Source organism: Gobius niger (genome assembly GCF_951799975.1).
Source record: "Gobius niger genome assembly, chromosome: 9".
NCBI lineage: Eukaryota > Metazoa > Chordata > Actinopteri > Gobiiformes > Gobiidae > Gobius > Gobius niger.
The window spans coordinates 4,332,517-4,354,273 of NC_136860.1; the positions used below are offsets into that span (position 1 = coordinate 4,332,517).

Here is a 21,757-nt window from a genome sequence, read left to right on the forward strand (position 1 = left end):
TTTCATATTTGATAAACATTTTATTAAAATCCTATAATCAGCAAAAAACAATGTCCATAAACAGTGCATTGCTTCTCTTGCGCTGTAACAGATCTATCATTTTATAAAAAACAAGTTAGAGGCCTGTATGCATCAGCTGTTGCCTACCATTCACCAAAACATCTGGTGAAAATTGCGGAAGTAAACAATAACAGCGATCGCTCGTATTGGACATTAGTTTATATGTGCTGACAGAAAAGACAAGTTTCATGTGGATTCTCCCAGTAATGAAAACTAAGACAAAAATTGAGAAACTATAAAACAATCTTTAATACCACAAACAATATTTCTGAAACTCCACAGAGAGTTACTGAATATACTTATTTATCAGGCCCATTAGCCAAAAACGCTGAATCTACTGCTATAAAAGTAATATTTACCAAAACCGGCACATCCGGGTTAGCGGAGATAAATGCTAACGGCGCAGCAGCCGCGCTAACCCCGGAAGTAGTGACTTTAGTAAATATTACTTTTTTTAGCAGTAGGTGCGGCATTTCTAATGAGTCTGAGAAATAAGTAGGTTCGGTAACTCTCCGCTGAGATTCAGAAATATTGATGTTTGTTTTAAGAGGTTTTTTTTAATGTTTTTGTCTCGCATATTTGCCGGTCTGCTCGCACCCGGAAGCTGAAGTCGTGACGTCACACTCAACGGGGAAACTTGTGGCCTGTAAATGTAAGTTCCAGCCTCTGCACTACAAGCCTAGCCATTTCTTCTTTTCTTCTTGTGACTTATTCTTACTTGGAACCTTATTATCCAGCAATTTCCTCTTTTTTTTCTTTAACTATTCCTTTTTTTTTTTTTTTTTTTACATTTTTCACCTGCTCTTTGATCGGGACTGTATTAAATGACCATCGGTGGGTCGCGGACCACGTTTTGAGAACCGCTGGGGTAAACCTGAGCGCATGTCGTGTCTGCGTTCTGATTGGTTGCTTCGGTCCTGTCCCCGCCCCCGTCGCCTCGTCTCTCGTCTCTGATTGGACAGCGGGCTCTCTGCTCATGTCTCTCCATTGAAGAGGCTCCTCTGTGCGAGCGCAGGTTAAAAACTCCACATGGATGATTTTCTATGACTCTGAAGACTTAACTCATCAACCCGGTGACAGCCATGACCGAGGGCACGTAAGTGACTTTCTTTATTTCTCACCAACTCTTTTTGTACTTTTACTTGAGTTGTAATTTCATTTGATAGTTTTACGGATGAAAGAAGAAGCCACTCAAATAGTTCACATTGTTCAATTGTTTCAAATGTAGACTGACGATACTGATGTTTCTGATCAGAACAACTTCACCGCCTGGCTCAGAAGGTGCGGGTCATGAACTTTTACCGAGAGGTTGTTGTAGGGCTGCTCGATTATGGAAAAAATAATAATCACAATTATTTTTGTCATAATTGAAATCACGATTATTCAAACGATTATTTGTTGCCTTTAAGAAAAAGTCTATCTTTATTTTATTTATTTATTAATCCAAAAAAAAGTCTATCTTTATTTTATTTATTTATTAATTTAAAAAAAAGTCTATCTTTATTTTATTTATTTATTAATCAAAAGTACAAATGATTTCAAGTACGCCTTGATTAAAGAGAGGTCCCTGTTTCACGCCTGCCCCCTGCTGGCCAGCCCTCACACCTGCGCAAGTAAACTGAGCAGCGCGGCCTGATGACATCATCACACAGCGCCGTTTGTTTTCTATGTCAGACAAAAGCATGAGCCATGGCACGTGAAAAGCGAAGGAAAAATAATCCCAGCGCCGTGAAATAATGCAAGTCTGCTTTGCAAAAAAAAAAAAGTTGAAAAAAAAAAAAAAGTAAAAAAAAAAATTATAATCGATTTTTTGCGATTATGCTAATTTTGTAATCGTTTACTGTTGTAATCGAAATCGTAATCGAATTTCGATTAATTGCACAGCCCTAAGTTGTTGTTGTGTTCTTGGGCAAGACACTTTACCCACCTCGCATGTATGAAGGTAGCAGAGGTGGGTGAAGTTGCCAAAATAAGAGTAACAGGAGTAAAACGCAGTGACCCAGATATTTATTCAAGTAAGAGTAAAAAGTACTTTGAGAAAATGTTACTTGAGTACTGTGAGCAGGGGCGGATCGCGGGAAAAAAAACTCACGGGGTGGCAAGCAGGGTCAGGGATCATTTCTGGGGTGTGTTTCCAGGTGCCTGCGGCGTCGGGGGGGTCCGTATAAAACCGCCCCCGTCACAGACCTGAGCAGGTGGAGGCTGAGTAACGTGGAGGGCCGTCAGACCTGGAGGTTCTCTGAGGGAGAGGAGCGAGAGCAGAGCATGTTGGAGATGCACTCCCTCGGGCTGGACACGGTGAGTTTGGAATCACTATGAAGATTTATCCACAAATTAACGGCATGTGGACATTGTCATACGATCAGAATTCATGCTGATATTGCATAGGTTAAGAGTTATCCTCAAACATAGACTCTCCGACATTTTTATTCCGTTAAAGTAACTTCAGGGGAATAGTTGAGAGGCTCCAGCTGCAAACATTTTCCTGACTGATACTTTCTCTACTTCCTCGTGTTCGTGGATCGTCCAGAGTGTCTTCGTCCCTGCCTCTGATGCTGCCCTCACGGCCGTGGACTCTGCTCTCAAAGGAATGAACTTCTACAAACACCTCCAGGCCGAGGACGGGCACTGGGCTGGAGACTACGGAGGACCACTGTTTCTGCTCCCGGGTGAGATGCTCATACGAAAGTTTGAAAGGCCAAATCTGTGCAAAAATGTGGATTCCGTGTCAAAGGCAAGTCGGCTCCAGTATCGGCCTTCATTTGGGTCGAGCGACATCCAGTGTCTTGACGGACAGCCAATCGGATCCTCTGGCTAAGTGCGATGGTGCAAAGAGGCTCTGCTTATGCAGCTCAACAACCTAAACACGGTCTAAGTGGGATTTCTTTTTGCCTTTGCATCAGGACAACAGGACAGTGTGAAAACCTGACAGAAAATTACTTTGAATCCACATTTTTGCACAGATTTGGCCTTTAAAGGCATGTGGGCTTACATTTTTTGATCAGCTGCGAAAACATACTATTTCAGTTTATTTGCAATAAAAAGCTTTACTCAATTTATTTTATTCTAAGTCCCACTTCTTAAACTTTTGAAAACTATATTAATGTGACCAATGAAGCCAGGCATGTGCTTTGTCCATGGGGAAGAATCTTAACAAAGCAGAGAATAAGGATTAAATATCATTTCAAAATAAAAATATGTTGTCAAAATTACTCCTGGTGGGTGGTTAAATAGGCCCGATCCTTCTCTATGATGGATTTAACTAATAGCAAGATCATTCAAACTCTTTTGGTTTTGTGACGCCTTGGACCAACCGATGTCTTTGTGTTTATGCAGGTTTGCTCATCACGTGTCACGTTGCTAAAATCCCTCTGCCCGACGAGTGGAAGAAGGAGATGGTCCGATACCTGCGATCTGTGCAGCTGCCGGACGGAGGCTGGGGGCTGTACGTTCTACACGACACACAAAATCCACTTTTTAGAGCTTTTTACCACGTTATACTAACGTTCAAGGCCACAATCAGCACCGGACCTGTTCTGAGATTGTACGTTTTATAACTTTTCTGTGTAGAGGAGACTTCACTACCCAGGCCGGTGTCGGTTTGTGATTAAAAAACAAAAGTGCGTAAATGAAGCAAAATCAAACGCAAGGCCTGTTTTGATTAGAGAACAAGGTTAAAACATGGCTAAAAGACCCAAAACATAGATTTTTTAAGACAGTTCTCATTCGATTGACCCGTTTTCTGTGGGACAGACATGACCCTCTCTCTTCTCTCTCGCAGACACATAGAGGACAAGTCCACGGTGTTCGGCACCGCCCTGAGCTACACGTCCCTCCGGATCCTTGGGGTCGATCCGGACGATCCAGACCTGCTCCGAGCCAGAAACAACCTCCACAGCAAAGGTCTGAGTGAGAACCGCCACGCTCCGCACTGCGTTCAGATTAGGGCTGGCTGCCGTTACTATACCAGACTAATATTGGAAAAATGAAAGTATCGAAAGAATATAGAGTATATATAGAGTTGTTGGTAGTTACAGTGAACCTTGCGTTGTTGTTGTTGTTGCAGGAGGAGCCGTCGGTATCCCGTCATGGGGGAAGTTCTGGTTGGCCATTTTAAACGTGTACAGCTGGGAGGGAATGAACACGCTGCTGCCCGAGATGTGGTGAGTGTCAAATCCTTACGATTTTATTTAATTTCACTTATGTAACTAAAGGGTCTATTAAAGGGAGTTACATTTTACCACTTTATAAAGTTGTCCAACCATCACTCGCTATCGCTTCACTTTATAGAAACAGCAACAGAATGGAGGGTTTTTTTGGCGATCACCTACATTTTTTTGTTTCAGCTGTTTTTGAGATCAGTATTTTCTGCCTAACAAAGTATCGTGATGAAGATGAATATTGTTCTGTCTCCAGGCTGTTCCCGTCGTGGATGCCCGCTCACCCGTCCACGCTCTGGTGCCACTGCAGACAGGTGTATCTGCCCATGAGCTACTGCTACGCCGTGAGGCTCCGAGCCGACGAGGATCCACTTATACTGAGCCTCAGACAGGTCAGGCCACCAGAGGGCGCTGTAGGGCATTCATTAGACATGATTGGGTTGTAACGGATGAGTAATGTTTAAAAAATTGCATGTTAGACTATTAACAACTTAAACCCCGCCTTAACCAAGTGCATTTTCTCGAATTCAGCTTTACCCAAATGTAAAATTTTCTTGACTGGCGCTGACAGCCTATAGGCCAGGGGTGCCCAAAGTGGGGCCTGCCAGAACAATTTCGTTTGCCCGCCAGAGGGTGACCTATTCTCAATGGTAAAAATGGATGCAGTACACTTTTTGGCCACTGGCGTCAAATTGGGGCGCTGTTTCACTCCTTTCGCAAAGTTAAGGAAACACTGTTGTGGTGTCTTGGTATATCAATCACAGAGCGTTGTAGCATCAACTTTCCCAGTTTTCCAACTTTTATTGTATAAGTTGTTGACATCTACAAAGGTACATGTTAAAAAATGACTTTTAAAAGAATTTATGCTGAACTAACACTTTCAAAATGATCAAATTTGACATTTTCTTTGAGTTAACAAATGAATGAGGTAAAGTCACTGTAGGTCGGCGACTGTAAAAGTGTATTGTTTACATTTTGCACTGTATTGCTACAATTGTTGATTTTGTTCAACAAAGACTAGGATTTTGCCATAGTTAACGTCGAACTGGAAAAAATGTGCTTGGTTATGGCAGGTGTTTTAAGACGTTAAAGTTCCAAATCCTTTTCCCTTCAGCAAGACACTCAAATTTTCTAACATCGCTTTTTGTGCATGCCTAAATCCCCTTGTGTTTTGTTCAGGAGCTGTACGTTCAGGACTATAGCGCCATCCACTGGCCGTCGCAGAGGAACAACGTGGCCCAGTGTGACATGTACACGCCTCATAGTTCTCTGCTCGACTTCGCCTACAGTCAGTATCTGCAACTACTACTTCAACTGCTTCTACTTCTACTATTAAATCATTGGCAATATTTGTCAATTTTTTGTCACGTTTTTGTTGCTTTTTTGTGTTTTTTTTTTTTTTTTTTCCGTGGACCTACTTTGACCACACTTCCTCACATGCTATTTTAGCCATCCCAAAGTAAAGTATAGGCATTTATATGATATATTGTACCTCTACCGCTATGGAGGACTATTTTTTGTGAGAAATATAAGTATTTTCTGGGGGTATTTAGCAAACCCGGAAGACAAGAGGCTTCGATTCAGTTAACTCTCTGAGCGGATCTGCCCATGCATTATTAACAGTAAAAGAAATCTAAATATCACAGCAATAAGTGAAGTTACTTCACAATACAGTTATAAGGAGTTACACAGGATACAGCTTCATAAATGGCTAACACACAAGCTAACACACAAGCTAACACACAAGCTAACACACAAGCTAACACACACGCTAACACACACGCTAACACACACGCTAACACACAAGCTAACACACAAGCTAACGCACACGCTAACGCACACGCTAACACGCGCTTTGACTCACCACCGCTCTGTCCTGGCCTCTCCATCACATTGGGGACTCGCGTTGGTTGTAAAAGTTGATTCACCAAACATCCATCAAGAGACACTATTTTGCTGATAGTCGCTGAATCCCGGAAAGAAATTACAAATTGTGGCGAGTGGCCTCTTCTTTAGGAAGGTTGAAAAACGTCCTGACCTCTCACAGCCAAACGTGCTTTTCTCCGTAACATTATCGTTAGATAAGAAAAAAGAACAGGTGCGTCCAGAGTAGGTTAGAAAGAGCTCCTTCTTCACATGCTTCAGTGCAAACATGACGTCTGTTCAGACGCTCAGGGGGTGCGTTTGTTTTTGCGTTTGTTTTCAGCCCTGACCTGGAAGCACTTCCTTTTTTTTCCTTTTTTTTTTAAAGCTGTTTTATAAATTAAAATCAGGCCTTAAGGCATTACATTACAGACGTCGGGCTCTTCCTGTTTGACACTATGATGTAAAAAGCATCAGAGTGTCACAACTCAGTGGTTTTCCAGCAGAGGGCGGAGCAGCTGCTCAGAGAGCAGGATTCAGGAGGATTGCTGAGAACTGTTAGCCTGGCTAACGCCAGACTAAAATCACAAGTGATATTTAAAATCACAAGTGATACTTAGTCTGGGGACCACCAATTCATTTTCTCGTAGGAGAGGTGTGGTTTACGATCGTCCATAGCCGTTTATTGGGCGCTACGAATGTCTTATCATGCGTCTGTACGTGGCCACAGCCAATCGTATCATCGTATGAGATGACGTATGACGTACCCGCTGTAAACGTTTGAGCTAAACTATTTAGAACACGGTCTAAAGCTTGATCGAAAAATACCATCGCGTCTGCTGCTGTCATGTTGGATCCGTAAATAAACCTTTACATTTTTTTATCTGTAAACAAACTACAAGCTTCCGTATATCGAATAGCGCGTCATCGTCTTGCCATCCCTCCTCGTTCTGTGATTGGTTCCGAAATCCATGCGAACATTTTGGCCATGGTCCCCAGGCTGTTGTGCAGTTCGAAATGATTCGAGTGCACACAACAGCCTGGCGTTAGCCAGGCAAGAGAACTGTGTGATTGAAGCCACAAACCACTCTGGGGGTGTTTTGAAAAGGAAATAGCTTAACAACATGGCTAAAAGCTCCAAAAAGTCGATTTTGCATGATATAGGACCTTTAAGAGAGATTTTGTTTTCTAGATCATGTTTTGCACCAGTTTAAACACAGTTAAGAGGTTGCGTGTTCATATATAAATGGTATTATTACACTTGTGTTTGTCCAGTGCTGCTGAACGTGTACGAGTCCCACCACAGCTCCGCTCTGAGACAGAAGGCCGCGGCCGAACTCTACGACCACATCCAGGCCGACGACCGCTTCACACACTGCATCAGCATCGGGCCGGTCAGTCTCTCAGCGCAACACTTTTCACTCTCTCATTTGCAAACTGAGGATAATGAACTGATGGATTCTGACTCTTGTGTTTGTGTCAGATCTCTAAGACCATAAACATGCTGGTGCGCTGGTACGTGGACGGCCCTTCGTCTGCGGCGTTTCAGGAGCACGTCTCCCGGATCCCGGACTATCTCTGGTCTGTGTCACACTGTCCTCAAATAAGCAAGCATGTTATAGTTGTTTAATCCGTGTCCGTGTTGTGTTTCCAGGCTGGGTTTGGACGGGATGAAAATGCAGGTGAGATTCCAAGTTCATCAGTTGCATAATTATCATTTCATTTCAGGGAAGCAGCAGTTTTAATGAACAAACGTTTGACTGAATTTTTAAACTACTGACAGGAAGTGACATAGATAAAGGCAAAGTTCCAGAGCAGTTTGACTCATTTCCCATTGACATAACATGGTCGGCACGGCAACAGCTTAAAATTGCTTCTTCTATGTCACTTCCTGTCGGTGTCCAATAAGGAAGTGAATTTATGAACATCACAAAAATGGTCAAACTAAAGAAAGCTGGGCACAATCTTTAGCAAAATCTTGAATATAATTATGTTAACTATGTTTTAGGATTAAAGAGCAAAAATACACCTTTTATTCAGGGACGACTATTTGTTGTGCATCTGAATTTAGAAATGGCAAAGACGAGTTTATCTGTACCTGTCTGGTCTTTGTGCGTGACCATGGAAGAGAAGAGCAGCTTCCAACTTCACCACGTTTGGAGCTATAGGAGTATACTGCGAGAGGCCAAATGCTAACAACATCTTTGACCAGACAGGAACACATCAACTCGTCTAAGCTCAGGTTAGAACATATCTCAGTATGAAAAAACGGTGGCCTGTTCCTTTAAACACATTCATGTGCCAACGGTGAAGTGAGGAGTTTTGGATCGTGATCGTTTCTTTCAATCGCCCTCTCTCTCCCAGAGCGACATAAACGCTCACATCGAGCACATGATGCTACGAAGAAACAGAAGCTGTTTGGACGCGAACTCCTGTGGAGGAGGAAAGATCCTTCATGGATGTCTTGAAGCTAAAAGCAGCTGTAGTGATTAAAAACAGTCATGTGCAGGTCACTGTATAAATAATTAGAACTACCTGAATAAGTTATTAGCAAACATGAGATTTATTACAAAAACATTGTGTGTCTGAGTTTGTATTGTAAAAACGGTGGCCTGTTCCTTTAAAGGCTGATTATGCTTTGTTAGAGCATAGACTGTATATATAATGGACAGCTTCTGCTCACTCCTCCCCGTTTACCACAATGACCACGCTCGAGGGGGAATTCATGGCGGATTTACAGACTCCCCCACCCCAGCTCTGACGAAGCATGTTCCTAAAAAGGGCATCACTGTAGACTCCGCCCTTGCGTGACGTGTAGCTCACGCAACTCCAATGCTAACAGTCCGACCCTCATTAAGTACGAGATTTCTAAAATTCTTCTTACGAAAACCAGCCTGGTCCCCTTAATTGTAACTAACCCAGCGTTATCACAGGAGGAATATCTAGCTCTAGATAGTTCCAAAAAAATTGGGACCAGGCTTTAAAGTTGTTTTTAACATGTCTAAAGTCCAATGCTTTTCAATGGGAGACCAGCGGCTATATGGAGGCACTACAGCAATGGCGGCCTCTAGTGTTGTGGGCATAAAGCAGAGCAGCCAGCGGCCATTGGTTGCAATGCTCTGCGGCTATAGATTTTCCAGCCCATGATTAGCTGAACAAAAACATGTCTGTGTAGGCTCTCAGTCGTACAGGAGTTGTCCATCTTCAATGAAGGTTCTTGAATCGTCTTCTGTACTCTGTAGTGTCAAACGCGACACTAAAGTTCCAGCTCAGTCCGCAGACTAGATAAAGACCAGAAGGAGTTCAACTCAGCTCAGTCCCTCTATTAACAGCTGCTCTCACCTGTAGGTAAATGATTTTGTAGTTATGCGTCTTTGCAGTTCTAGTTAGTTCGTTAGAACGAGTTTAATGCAATGTATCTACGGGCCTCTTATAATGTGAATAAGAAATCATCTCGTGGGCCAACAAAAATGACCTCACGGGCCGCATTTGGCCTCCGGGCCGTGTGTCTGAAACGTCTGCTCTTACCCCATTAACTATTTCAAATTCAGAGCTTTCCAAACTTCAACAATCCAGGACCTAAACTGTAACTTACTACAGAAAACATTCCGTTTTTAAAGAGCAACTAAACCCAAACCAACTTTTTCCTTCAGATAAACTGTATATCTGATGATTTTAGAGCATTATCTGCTGTTCCCACTTAATTTTTTGTCATTTTCGTGAGTATACTTTGCTCTTAGTTTGCACTTAATTATCTTTTAGCAGCAGACAGGTTAGTGTTTAGCCTTTTGGTAAAAGATCATTAGTTACTTGCGAATATATTGATGCAGGCTTGGCTTTTCTTTGGCTTTTGCTCCAGAAACATCAATGAGCAGCTTCACCACAAAGCGATTATTGGACAAATTCTTCCCAAGCACTTTGAAACTGGATTCTTTTTTCTCCGTCTTCTCTGCAGGGAACGAACGGCTCTCAGCTCTGGGACACGTGTTTTGCCGTTCAGGCTTTTCTGGAGGTAACGAGACCCAACATTTAAAGCGTGCGTTCATTTAAATCAATACTTTTCTCATTATTCCATGACTGGTTTTGCCGTTGTTCGTTCAGGCCGGAGCCCAAGACGAACCCACGTTAACGGAGTCCCTCAAACAAGCTCATCACTTCCTCGACATCACACAGGTACAGAGAACATGTGCTGATGTAATGTCAATGTCCCTGACTCTTTTGTTTCCCACAGATTCCAGAGAACCCTCCCGAATACAAGAAGTACTACAGACAAATGAATAAGGTACAGATGATTTTGGGCTGATTTTGTCTTCACTCAAAACGACTCTCACAATTTACATGAAGTTTTGATTTTCGAGCCCCTCTTCAAGGCCAAGGCGTCTAAAGTTTGCCTGGAAAAACCCAGACGCTGCACCAGTGATTGGTCAGAGTCGGCATCAACTTCATTTCTAGAGCGAAACATACACGAGCAAACAGGAAGTGGAGTAAACCAATCAGTGAAGGGCGGATGTGCTGTTCTTAGCGGTTTTCTAATATTCAAACACGGTTATGAATCACCCCCCCTGGAACCGCCACCTTAACGTGGTGGATGGAGGGGTTTGAGCCTAAATGATCCTGGAGCTCTGTTGTCGGGGGCTTCGTGCCCCGGTAGGGTCTCCCATGGCAAACAGATCCTAGGTGACAGGTCAGACAAAGAGCAGTCCAGAAGCCCCTTATGAGAGACCAACAGGCCTGATTAATCGTGAGGCCGTCCTTCTGTGGACCCACCACCTGCAGGAGGCGCCAGAGGGGCTGGTGCAATGTGATTTGGGCAGCTCCAACAGCTGCCCCCAAGACCCGGAGAAGATGGATGGATGGATGGATGGATGTGAATCACACCTACTGTCGATGTGTTTTTGGCAATTGGAAATCAATCAATCAATCAATCAAACTTTATTTATAAAGTGTTTTTCATACCGAAAGGTATCACAAAGTGCTTTACAGATTACAACATTCAAAACAATACGCCTGGCACACCCTCCCATATATATTATATATTAGGACTAAATAAATAGATGTCAGTTAAAGGAATAGGCCACCGTTTTTACATACTGAGATATGTTCTTACCTAACCTTTGCCGAGTTAATATATACCCGTCTGGTCTTTGTCCGTGTGCTCTGTCACGCAAACAGAGCACATACGCAGCCTCTCCCACATGTCATATAGCTCCAAAAAAGCTCACGATAGAAGCTACCAAGCTCTTCCACGTGTTGCCTATTTAAATAAAGTTACGTGAAGTGTTTTCATGCGAAGTATATTTACACAGAAATGTAACATGTCGATTTTATAAGCAGATAAAAAGGGGTACTATATTGTGAGGCGTAATGATACGAGGAGCACAACGTCCGCACAGTAACTCCTAAAGACTTCCCCCGCTCACTTCCGTCAATAACCTTTAGGAGAGTAATAGGTGGCCTATTTCTTTAAACGCTAAGCTAAAAAGGTGAGCCTGCTCTTAAAAACATGAACGTTCTCTGCAGCCCTGAGCTCCTCCTCGTCGTTCCAGAGGCGAGGGCCGGGAAAACAGCTCTCTCTCCAGTGCACATTCTGTAGATTGTTACTGAGGGGAGTGAGGGCTCTTACACACTGCACACACTTTCTCAAGAGAATAGGTGAGTGAAGCACTCTGGAAGGGCCGCTTCCATCCACGTCCTGTTTAGAAGGTGAGAATGTTCTGAACGGCTTGACCATAGGGAAACACGGAGGCAGATGCTTCTCCCTGATCTCTATCAGCTCTGGGATCCACATGCAGTCTGTAAGGGGGCCTGACTGCGAACGCAAATAAACAAATCTGATGCACGGATCCATTTGAGTTGCGTCCTGTCCAGAATCATATCCCTGTGTATAGAATGTACAGAGGGATATCATTCTGGACTTATTAGTCTGAAGTAGTTGCAGAAAAAGCCTGATGTGGGACCTTCCATCTGTGTCTCCAGGGCGGTTTCCCGTTCAGCACCAGAGACTGTGGGTGGATCGTGGCTGACTGCACGGCCGAGGGGCTGAAGTCTGTGATGCTGCTGCAGGAAAACTGTCCTTTCATTTCAGAGCCTCTGAGCTCAGAGCGGCTCCACGACGCCGTCAATGTGGTCAGTGACACATCTACAAAAACATAGCCTCCTTTTTGTCCTGCGATTAGAAAATTCTCTCCTCTTTTTGAATGACCTTAAAGTTCATGAAGTTTCTCATGTTGTTACGTTTCCAGCTGCTGAGTTTGAGAAACGCGGACGGAGGATTTGCGACATATGAGACCAAACGAGGAGGAAAACTGCTGGAGCTGCTCAATCCCTCAGAGGTGTTCGGTCAGTCTCACAGAAAAACATACAAGCTGAATACACTGCCAGACAAAAAGGGCACACAATCTAATATTAGCACAGACAATGAGCAGCACAGAGTCCAAAGATCCAGTTTAGCACCAGTAACTTAAGGTTTAATCAACTTACTGAGACTGATCCTCGTCTCCTCTGTCTCCCGCCTTGTGTGTCTTTAGGGGACATAATGATCGACTACACGTATGTGGAGTGCACCTCCGCCGTGATGCAGGCTCTGAGCCACTTCCACAAGAAACATCCTGAGCACAGAAGTGGAGAGATCAGGAAGACTCTGAGAGACGGCCTGGAATACTGCAGGAGAGTGCAGAGGCCGGACGGCTCCTGGGAGGGGTGAGGCTTTCACTAAACCTTTAATATTCTACCGTTTTATATTTATTATTTGTTCCTTTGTGTCCAGGTCATGGGGCGTTTGCTTCACCTACGGCACATGGTTTGGTCTGGAAGCTTTCGCCTGTATGGGACATGTCTATGAGGACGGGTGAGAGCGGGGATCATTTTATCTGTGTACTTTGTTTATATTTTGTCATGACCTCAAATAACAAACTAAAATATATATTAGAATAACTGCTGTGCGTCCCGTCTCTCAGTGGGGCCTGTCCGGAGGTGGAGAGGGCGTGTCAGTTCCTCCTGTCCCGGCAGATGGAGGGAGGCGGCTGGGGAGAGGACTTTGAGTCGTGTGAACAGAGGAGATACGTCCAGAGCTCAGAGGCGCAGATCCATAACACCTGCTGGGCTCTGCTCGCGCTCATGGCCGTCAGGTACAACTCACATAAACTGCCTGATTCTAGACCCGGGTTAGTTGAATCTGTTATTACGTGATGCTTGGTTATAGAAGGTTAAACCACGCAGTGGTTTGAATGTAGGACGCTCCAGGATCAATTGTTTTTTAGGTTTTCGCTGCTGATTAAACCGTATCCATGGTAACATATAGATTTCATTTGGAAAACCGACCAGAAACCCTAAAATACCTGAAATAAAATTGATCCGGAAACATCATACACCGGGATGGAACCACCCACACATTTGAAAGGTCAAATACACACTCAAATATTGACCTTTTTTGACCATAAAAAGTTGCATAGTGCCTCTTAACCCCCGCCTGACCCGAGCACATTTTTTCCAGTTCGGCTTTACCCACATGTGAAAGCTTGAAAATGTGATGAAAACATGCAAAAATAAACAAAAAAGCCTCAAAATTAGACAAAAACTCAACATAAAGGTGTCAAAAATGTGACGCCGTAAAAATAAAAGTGTTTATGATCACTTTTGCAGATCTTAGCTTTCACATTTTTTAAAGAAAGCTTAAAGGATCTGTATCATGCTATTTTAGCAATCCCAAAGTAAAGTATAGGCATTTATATGATATATTGTACCTCTACCAATATATAATATAAGTATAAATACTTTTGGGTCACTGCTTTTTACTCTTACTCGAGTGGGTATTTTGGCTTCTCTGCTCAACCCTGCCCTCGATTCCTGATACAGTTATTGTCAAACCCATTTGGAAACTTTGTAAATTATATGTCTTATAAGATCATTGTCTTTTAATTGCATGTCTTTCCTTCTCAGGCATCCAGACACACAGGCTGTTGAAAGAGGCGTTCAGCTTCTGATCAGCAAACAGCTGCCCAACGGAGACTGGCCACAAGTAAGAAACCCCTCGACACAAGAGTCCTGCTTCACAAAACCAACCAAACGATCCCACTGTAGATGTAGGTGCTGAAATGGTAAACTCACCACAGAGTTAGGGAGGTGTGGCGTGAGAATAGAAGTCCATAAACTTTGTAAATCCTTTTAATGAAAATCAGAAGCTTTTTCCAAACTGCAGCACTGACGACGAGGGGGAGGAGCGAGTCACCTGACAACTCCCAACATGCACTTCTTTGCATACATTTGTCTAAGATGTATAGAAATAGAGGCCTGAGGTTCTGTGGGTCCTGAAGGGTGTTACAATAACCTCTTCAGACCTACGGGACCAAAATACATTTAAAAAACTGGTCCGGGCAGTTGGACGCACTTGGACACAAGACTTCCAACCTTCTCAGTGTGAATGTAAATGGACAGTAACATGACACTAAATACAGTGAGCTCTTTGTTTCCAGTAAAAAGGCTGAGGCCTCATGCTCTTCAGTCACAGACTGAGAAGTGAAGAAGGAAGTCATGAAGATTCTGCGTTAGAACATTACACTTCTGCTGGATGTAACAAGAAAAGATTGAAATTCAAGTATTCCTTTGTAATAAGTGTGAAAAATCCAGTATATAATTAAAATATTAGTTAATTATTAATCAGTCTGTGACTGAAGAGCAATGAGGCCTCAGCCTTTTTTACTGGAAATAAAGAGCTCACTATTTAGCATCATGTTACTGTCACTCATGGTGTCTGACCTACAGTGTAACTCTGAAGCCAATCAGATCACAGAGACTCAGAGAGATCCAAGATCTGAGACCAAAATAATAAAACCCAGGGCTTAAGAGGATAAACTCTTTTCACTTATGTATGATGTGAGGGACATGAGTAATGTTATATCGATTGCTCAATATACGAGATTATCTGGGAACCATAACTCAAGAGAACTCCAACGCAGGGGGATGAAGGCATCACATAGGCGTAGCGAATGAGTTATGCATTTACATCCAAATAATGGACTGACGTTGGTAGAGGGACATGAAAAACACATAAAACATAGAGACACATATTTACGTATGTCACAAAAGTTCCAAATTCATATCTTATCTATTACATTTTTTTCCTGCAGCGTTTCGCTTTAATCTGATGTTCGTTCTTTTCTCAGGAGAACATCGCTGGAGTTTTCAACAAGAGCTGTGCGATCAGCTACACCTCGTACAGAAACGTGTTCCCCGTGTGGACGCTGGGACGCTTCTGCGCTCTGTTCCCCAACTCTGCTCTCGCCTCCAGGAGCGAGATGTAAAATAATACGATAATGTACAGATAAGGCTGGAGTCCTCAAACCAAGGTGCAATTCGAGATGATGAACTGAAGCTGATGTTTGTAAAATGTTGCTAGTACGTGATTCAGAAATAAATAACTGTCCTTGTGGTTCTTCTGTTTCTTTCTGTGAGGGCCAGGGGTTATTTCTTAGACACAACTACTTTAAAATCTATTAATTTATGAACTGCTAACCAAGAAACTGCAGCTTTCACGTCTGGATCATTGTGACCTTTTGAGTTGTTATTTCAAGACGATTTCATGTGTTCTTGTCGCTTCATCGCTTTTCGCACGTCCACAATCCTAACAAAGCTGCCTTGTTTCTCGCACGGAAATCTTTCTTTGTCTCCGTCTGGTCACGGTTTTCATCTGAACAAACACTTTCCGAACATTGGACCGGACGGACCGGTTCTGTCACCAGAGCGATGTTTGGATTGTTATTGCAAGGATTAAGTTCAGAGATCTCACCTGTAAGAATAAACTGTATTGCAGGTTTTCTTTCATTTCATGTTTTGCATTTTGAATATACCGTCTTATCTTGAAAACATTTTTATGTATTGCTTTTTCTTTATTTTCAACATTATTTGCATGGTATTATTCTCACTGAAGACGCTAAACTATGAATGAACACATGGGATTATGTTAGGGGGGAAAAAAGGGTGAAATAACTCTGTGTTTTATATTTGAGTGTGTTTACATGTACTCGAGTATCCAGGTTATTAACAGGGATATTAAGTTTCCTGTTTTTTGTCTGGTTCATGTAAACACAGAATCCTGGTGTCAGTTTCCTGGATAAGCCGATATCCAGGTTATTAGAGACCAGGATAGTGGGATATTCCCACAGTGTCCTGAATACTGTACAGAGTGTGTTTACATGCCCAGGAGTAACCTGGTTATTAGGCATATCCTGGTTATGACAATACTCAGGATATGATGTTTACATGTGTCAGAGAAACCAGGACCCTCAAATCCCTGTTTACATGAGCAAATACAGTATCCTGGATATTTAGGCTCCAGAGAGGGGCGGAGCTAACGACGGAACTGGTAAGGAGCTACTTTAGCAATACATTTGTGAAGTGTGACTTTTTTTTTGGTGCGGCATTTTTGGCTAATGAGTCTGAGCAATAAGCAGGTTCAGTCACTCCCTGTTGAGTTTCAGAAATTGATCGTTGTATTAAAGAGTTTTTTGTAGTTTCTCACACATCTAAGACCCCGGAAGTAGAGCTGTGACGTCACTACTTAACAAACATATGTTGCCAACGCGTGACATTTTGAGGAAGTACCTGATAATTGAAAAATTGAAAAGAAATAATAAAAGCAGCACTGACTTACACTGGAGAAACCACTGAGCCAAAATGTTGTTTTTAAGGTTGCTTCAATGTTGTGTTGAAGACACAAAGATTTAAACGCCCTGGTGCCAGATAAAATGCCTGCAGGGAAGTTTGTGCTCCTGCTGTATCTGTTTCGAAAGTTCGCACATGCTCAGTACATCAGCCATGGCGGAAAACCAGGATACTGTGTTCACATGGTACAGTACCCTGCAAACTGTGGGAATCTCCCAGTGACAATATCCTGGTTTCTAATAACCTGGATATCGTTTTATCCAGGAAACTGAAACCAGGATTCTGTGTGTACATGAACCAGACAAAACCAGGAAACTTAATATTCCTGTTAATAACCTGGATAAATGTGAATGTGGTAGTACGCACTTCCGCTGGAACACCCGATGCTATATTAGGGGCGCAACTCACCTTCAGCCCGCCCTTTCGCCTCTGATGTCGCGTAGCTTAGCCTGGGGACGGAGCTGCTGCGTTTGGCCGGCGTCTCGTGCCAAACACACGATTCAGTTGCACAAGGCGTAAGGCCGCGCAACTGAACCACGCTTTCGCCGTATGCGTCTTTGCATGTTGGCGTCTTCCTGAGCTCACGCCTCTGCCGTGCGTGTGCTCTACCTGCCGTCCCCGTGGGCTGTGGCGTTGGGATTTTCCTCGCTGTGCGTATGCTGTGCAATGCGGTCGTATTGAGAGAGGATCGGGCGAATCGTGTGCGGAGTGCTTCAATTGACGGATCCTGTTCCTACCTCCCCTTTTTCATATGGTCGTGGTCGCTTCGAACTGCTGGTCGCTTGGTTAAAGTAAGCGCACATCCGGCGCACAAGTTAAAGCTGCGTACGAACTGAACTGAACTGAACTCAATTGACCAGGGCGCGAGGGCTCCCGCACCTGAGTGCACTCCCCGCTGGTCTCACGAACTACTCCTCCACAAACAAGGTAACAAGGCTATCGCCATCTGCGTGGCCCTAACGGCTGCTGTAAGACTTCGTTCCTATCCTGGTCTCCAAGTTGTGGAGCTTGGCCCTGAGCGCCACACTGCAATAGGCTATATGCACAGTTTCCCCACGTGACGTCTTCCTGGACAGTCAGCCAGACGCAGCACTTCCTGTCGCTGGTCGTTTACGTTCACAATTAGCAGATTCCCACACAAAAATAGCGATAGCTCAGGATCTGGTTAAGGACAAGGAGTTACTGATGGACAGTCACAGCAACGTATTACAAACATCATGTTCGCTGTGAATCCAGCACCCAAAGGAAACGCCAGCTGTCGTAAGGTAGGAGCTTTTATCTTAGAGCTAAAGGCTAGTGTTGAAAAATGATAATATAACATGTAAACAAGTAAATATTATTTAAACTACTAACAGGACGATTCTTTTTTGCGCAGGCTCGTTAAAAACTTTGCGCTAGTTTTATTTTTTATTTTGTTAGCCGCGTTAGCTTCAAGACAAAAACATCCACCGTTATGAACACGGAGGTTTCCTCCAGTGAAGTCGTTGCGTCTCACGTAATATTTTTTAACCTGCTCCAGCCACATCCGAACTTTTACTCGCTGTCCTTTACCAAATCTTAAGCTATTGCTTCATTTCTGTGGGACCTGCTAATTTTTAATGGGAAGAGATGACAGACAGGAAGGACAGCCTCTGGCTGACTGTCCAGGCGGAAATCACGTGGGGTCACTGTGCATATAGCCCATAGGATTATTAGATTTTGTTTTATTTTATTCATTGTTTGAGTGGATGTGGATACGAATGAGTGTGAATGCGGTTGTGTGTGTTAAATGATTTTAAAGTAGATTTATAAATTTAACAAAAAATGCTTTTTCTATAAAACTAAAATAAAGTATTTTATATAATAACTTTTGCTTTGTCTGTCCATTTTCATGCTCTCCTCGAACCTGTGACCTTGTAAACAAATAATTGTGGTTCCTTGTGCCCAGAATCCAAGGTGGCGTTGTTGGTAATTATTAAAGTAGCTACACCTTTGATTTAAGTTAAGCCTCGGCTGCGACATAAACACACTCAAACTATAAAACACATTACTGAGATATGTTCTTACCTGAGCTTAGACGAGGTGATATGTACCTGTCTGGTCTTTGTGTGTGCACTCAGTTACGCAGAGATGTTGTTAGCATTTGGCCTCTCCCAGCATATTCCTATATCTCCAAACAGGGGTGAAATTGGAAGCGACTAAGCTCTTCCATGGGCACAAAGACCAGACAGTTACGTCAACTTGTCTAAGCTCAGGTAAGAACATATCTCAGTATGCAAAAGCGGTGGCCTGTTCCTTTAATATCCCCATTAACAACCTGGTTACTCAAACACAGTATCCTGGTTTTCCTCCGTTGCTGACGTACTGAGCATGTGGGAACTTTCAAAACAGATACAAGAGGAGCAAAAACTTTCCTACAGCCATTTGATTTGGTACCTGAGCTTCTAAATCTTTTCTGAAGCTGCGAGAGAGCTCTATTGTAAAATGTGCTTTCTTGGATAGTTCTCGTCCCTGTGCTAGAGAAATGTAGCTCCGCCCCTCTCTGGAGCCTAAATATCCAGGATACTGCATTTGCTCATGTGAACAGGGATCCATTAATTTGTTTCCTGGTGAAAGTGTCATTGTTAGAAGTGTCTGCTGTGTTTCTCCTCGATGAGAGAAGCTCATCGTCCCCATTCACTTGCTTCAACAGGGAACTCCTTGTTAATTCTGTGTCAAACCTTCATCACAACCTGACATGGTGTTTCCACAGGTGTGTCTGGAGGAATGCTGTGCGGGCGTTTCACAATGGAAAGTAAATATTGATTCAGCTTTTGCAATTATTTGAACCGTTAATTACGCAGTGAATGGAGAAAGTTCTTGGGCGTGACCTCAGAGGTTACATCATCACCAGAGGAAAACCCAGGACATGCTTTTGATTGATGGTGAGCCTGGGCTACACTTTTAATTGACAGTTTCAACACTGTACGCTCCATTTAGTCTGTTTTTCCACCAATATTTGTCCAAAAAAACAAGGCTAAAGTTGAACTAAAGTTGGAAAATCATGACTAAAACTAAACCTTTGCACATTTTTAAGTTCTCGTGTTCATATTCAAGGGTGCACTACGTGTTTTCCGAGCAGGAGCAGCGTACGTGAGGAGCTCTGTGTCCGATAACATTGTTTCAAACTGGCTCATCCAGAAGCGAAGCAGTGACAGACTGACACGGCCAGAGCGTGGGCGGAATCATGTTTCCATTCCTGACTCCAGTAAAATGTAATTAGACACAACATCATGAGGGCCGATAACCCTGGAATTCTCTCGATCCTATTAATACATGATTTCACCTCGCTGTAGATTTGGCTTTACCCAAATCTAAAAAAGCTTCTTGAAAAAAAGAATCAAAATAGCGCCAAAAATGAGATGTAAACGATAATGAAAGTCAACAAAAAAGTGACGGCGAAAACATTGTTGTTTTTCAGAGGATTGGAAACTTTTTCAGCCACACTGGATTGTACCATGGGCTAAATTCCATCTGTCCCCCAGTCGCAACACACTCTCATTCATCCTGGCCTATTGTACATATTTTTAGTGGTAGGGGAAACCTACACAGACACGGGGAGAACATGCAAACTCTGGCCCCGTCCAGGTGGGAATCGAACCCGGACCTTCTAGCTGTGAAGCACGAGCACTAACCACAGCGCTAAGGTGTGCGGTGTTTTATCAACATTTATCAACTAAAGACGTATAGAAACACTAGAGTCTGAAAAACGACTGTTTTGGTGGTAATTTCAGATTCATGAATTCATTTCATTGTTTTATTATTTTATATTATAGATTTTTGTAAGCGTCAGTGAATTATTTTACTGCAGAGTCTCGCCATAAAGGAAACAGCTTTTTTGTTTAAAGTAAATAAACAGCTTGCTGATGAGCGAAAGACATTTGAGACATACAAATTTCTTCTTCTGAAACACTGAAGAGGCACCGAGAGCCCCCACACCGGCAGCACAGCGGAGGCGCCTCAAGAGGAGCTACAAGAAACAAGCAAGGGACAAATGAGGAGGTATCAGGGCAAGACTCGCAGCTCAGTCTCACATGCCTTATATCCCTTCTATTGTGACGGAAGTCTTGTCACAATGGTTGGGTGAAAGACTTGTGTTTTTATATTCACTGAGTAGTTGTGCGAGAAACTACAAAAAAGTCTTTAATACCACAATCAGTATTTCTGAAACTCAATGGGGAGTGACTGAACATACTTATTTCTCAGACTCATTAGCCAAAAATGCTGTACCTACTGTTATAAAAGTCATATTTACCAAAATCGGTACATCCGGTTTAAATGCTAACGGCGCAGCAGCTACGCTAACCCCGGAAGTACCTTTAGTAAATAATACTTTTTTAGCAGTAGGTGCGGCATTTTTGGCTAATGAGTCTGAGAAATAAGTAGGCTCAGTAACTCCCCGTTGAGTTTCAGGAATATTGATTGTTGTATTAAAGAGTTTTTAATGTTTTTTTCTCGCATATTAGCCGGTATGCTAGGACCCGGAAGCGGAAGTCGTGACGTCACACTCTTCAGTCGAGATTTGAATGTGGTGAAGGAGTCCACTTTACACATGTCTTGTGAGAGATGTTTCTTTGTTGTTGTTTTGTTCCTTTTACTACTATGTTCCTTTGTAATATTGTGAAATGAGATTTTTTTTTTATTGCATTGAGCTAGAATGTTTACTGCTCAATACAAGAGTAAGCCGTTATTATTATTAGACGCAGGGTGAGAGAAACATGCAAACTCCACACAGGGAAGCCCGGGAATCAAACCCAGGACCCTACTGCTGATGCAAGAGGCTAACTCAGGCTAACCACTTAGCCTGAGTGGTTGTAACGGGTGAATGCTCAACTGTGTGTGCATATGAGTGGTTATATTGCACATTCTGTTTTGTAACTCACCTGCTCTAACTTAAAGGGATAGTTCAGGATTTTTGACATAGGGCCTCATTTCCTAGTTATCCAGAGTGTTGCTGGTACCTGGAGGTATTTTTTTTTGTAATTAACCATATATGT

General features: G+C 43.0%; 1 protein-coding gene across 1 annotated transcript; it reads left to right on the top strand.

Moving 5' to 3' along the window:
• Positions 1-1,037: 1,037 nt before the first annotated feature.
• Positions 1,038-15,382, top strand: lss (lanosterol synthase (2,3-oxidosqualene-lanosterol cyclase); the record flags this gene model as incomplete). Its single annotated transcript, XM_079563742.1, has 21 exons — positions 1,038-1,156; positions 2,199-2,358; positions 2,591-2,729; positions 3,397-3,505; positions 3,842-3,963; positions 4,127-4,223; positions 4,477-4,612; positions 5,400-5,508; positions 7,359-7,477; positions 7,567-7,664; positions 7,738-7,765; positions 10,039-10,095; positions 10,185-10,256; positions 10,315-10,365; positions 12,060-12,209; positions 12,326-12,422; positions 12,611-12,782; positions 12,850-12,930; positions 13,040-13,210; positions 14,022-14,100; positions 15,245-15,382. Exons 1-21 carry the CDS (start codon positions 1,143-1,145, stop codon positions 15,380-15,382), a joined length of 2,199 nt encoding a protein of 732 aa, XP_079419868.1. The 5' UTR covers positions 1,038-1,142.
• Positions 15,383-21,757: the final 6,375 nt, after the last annotated feature.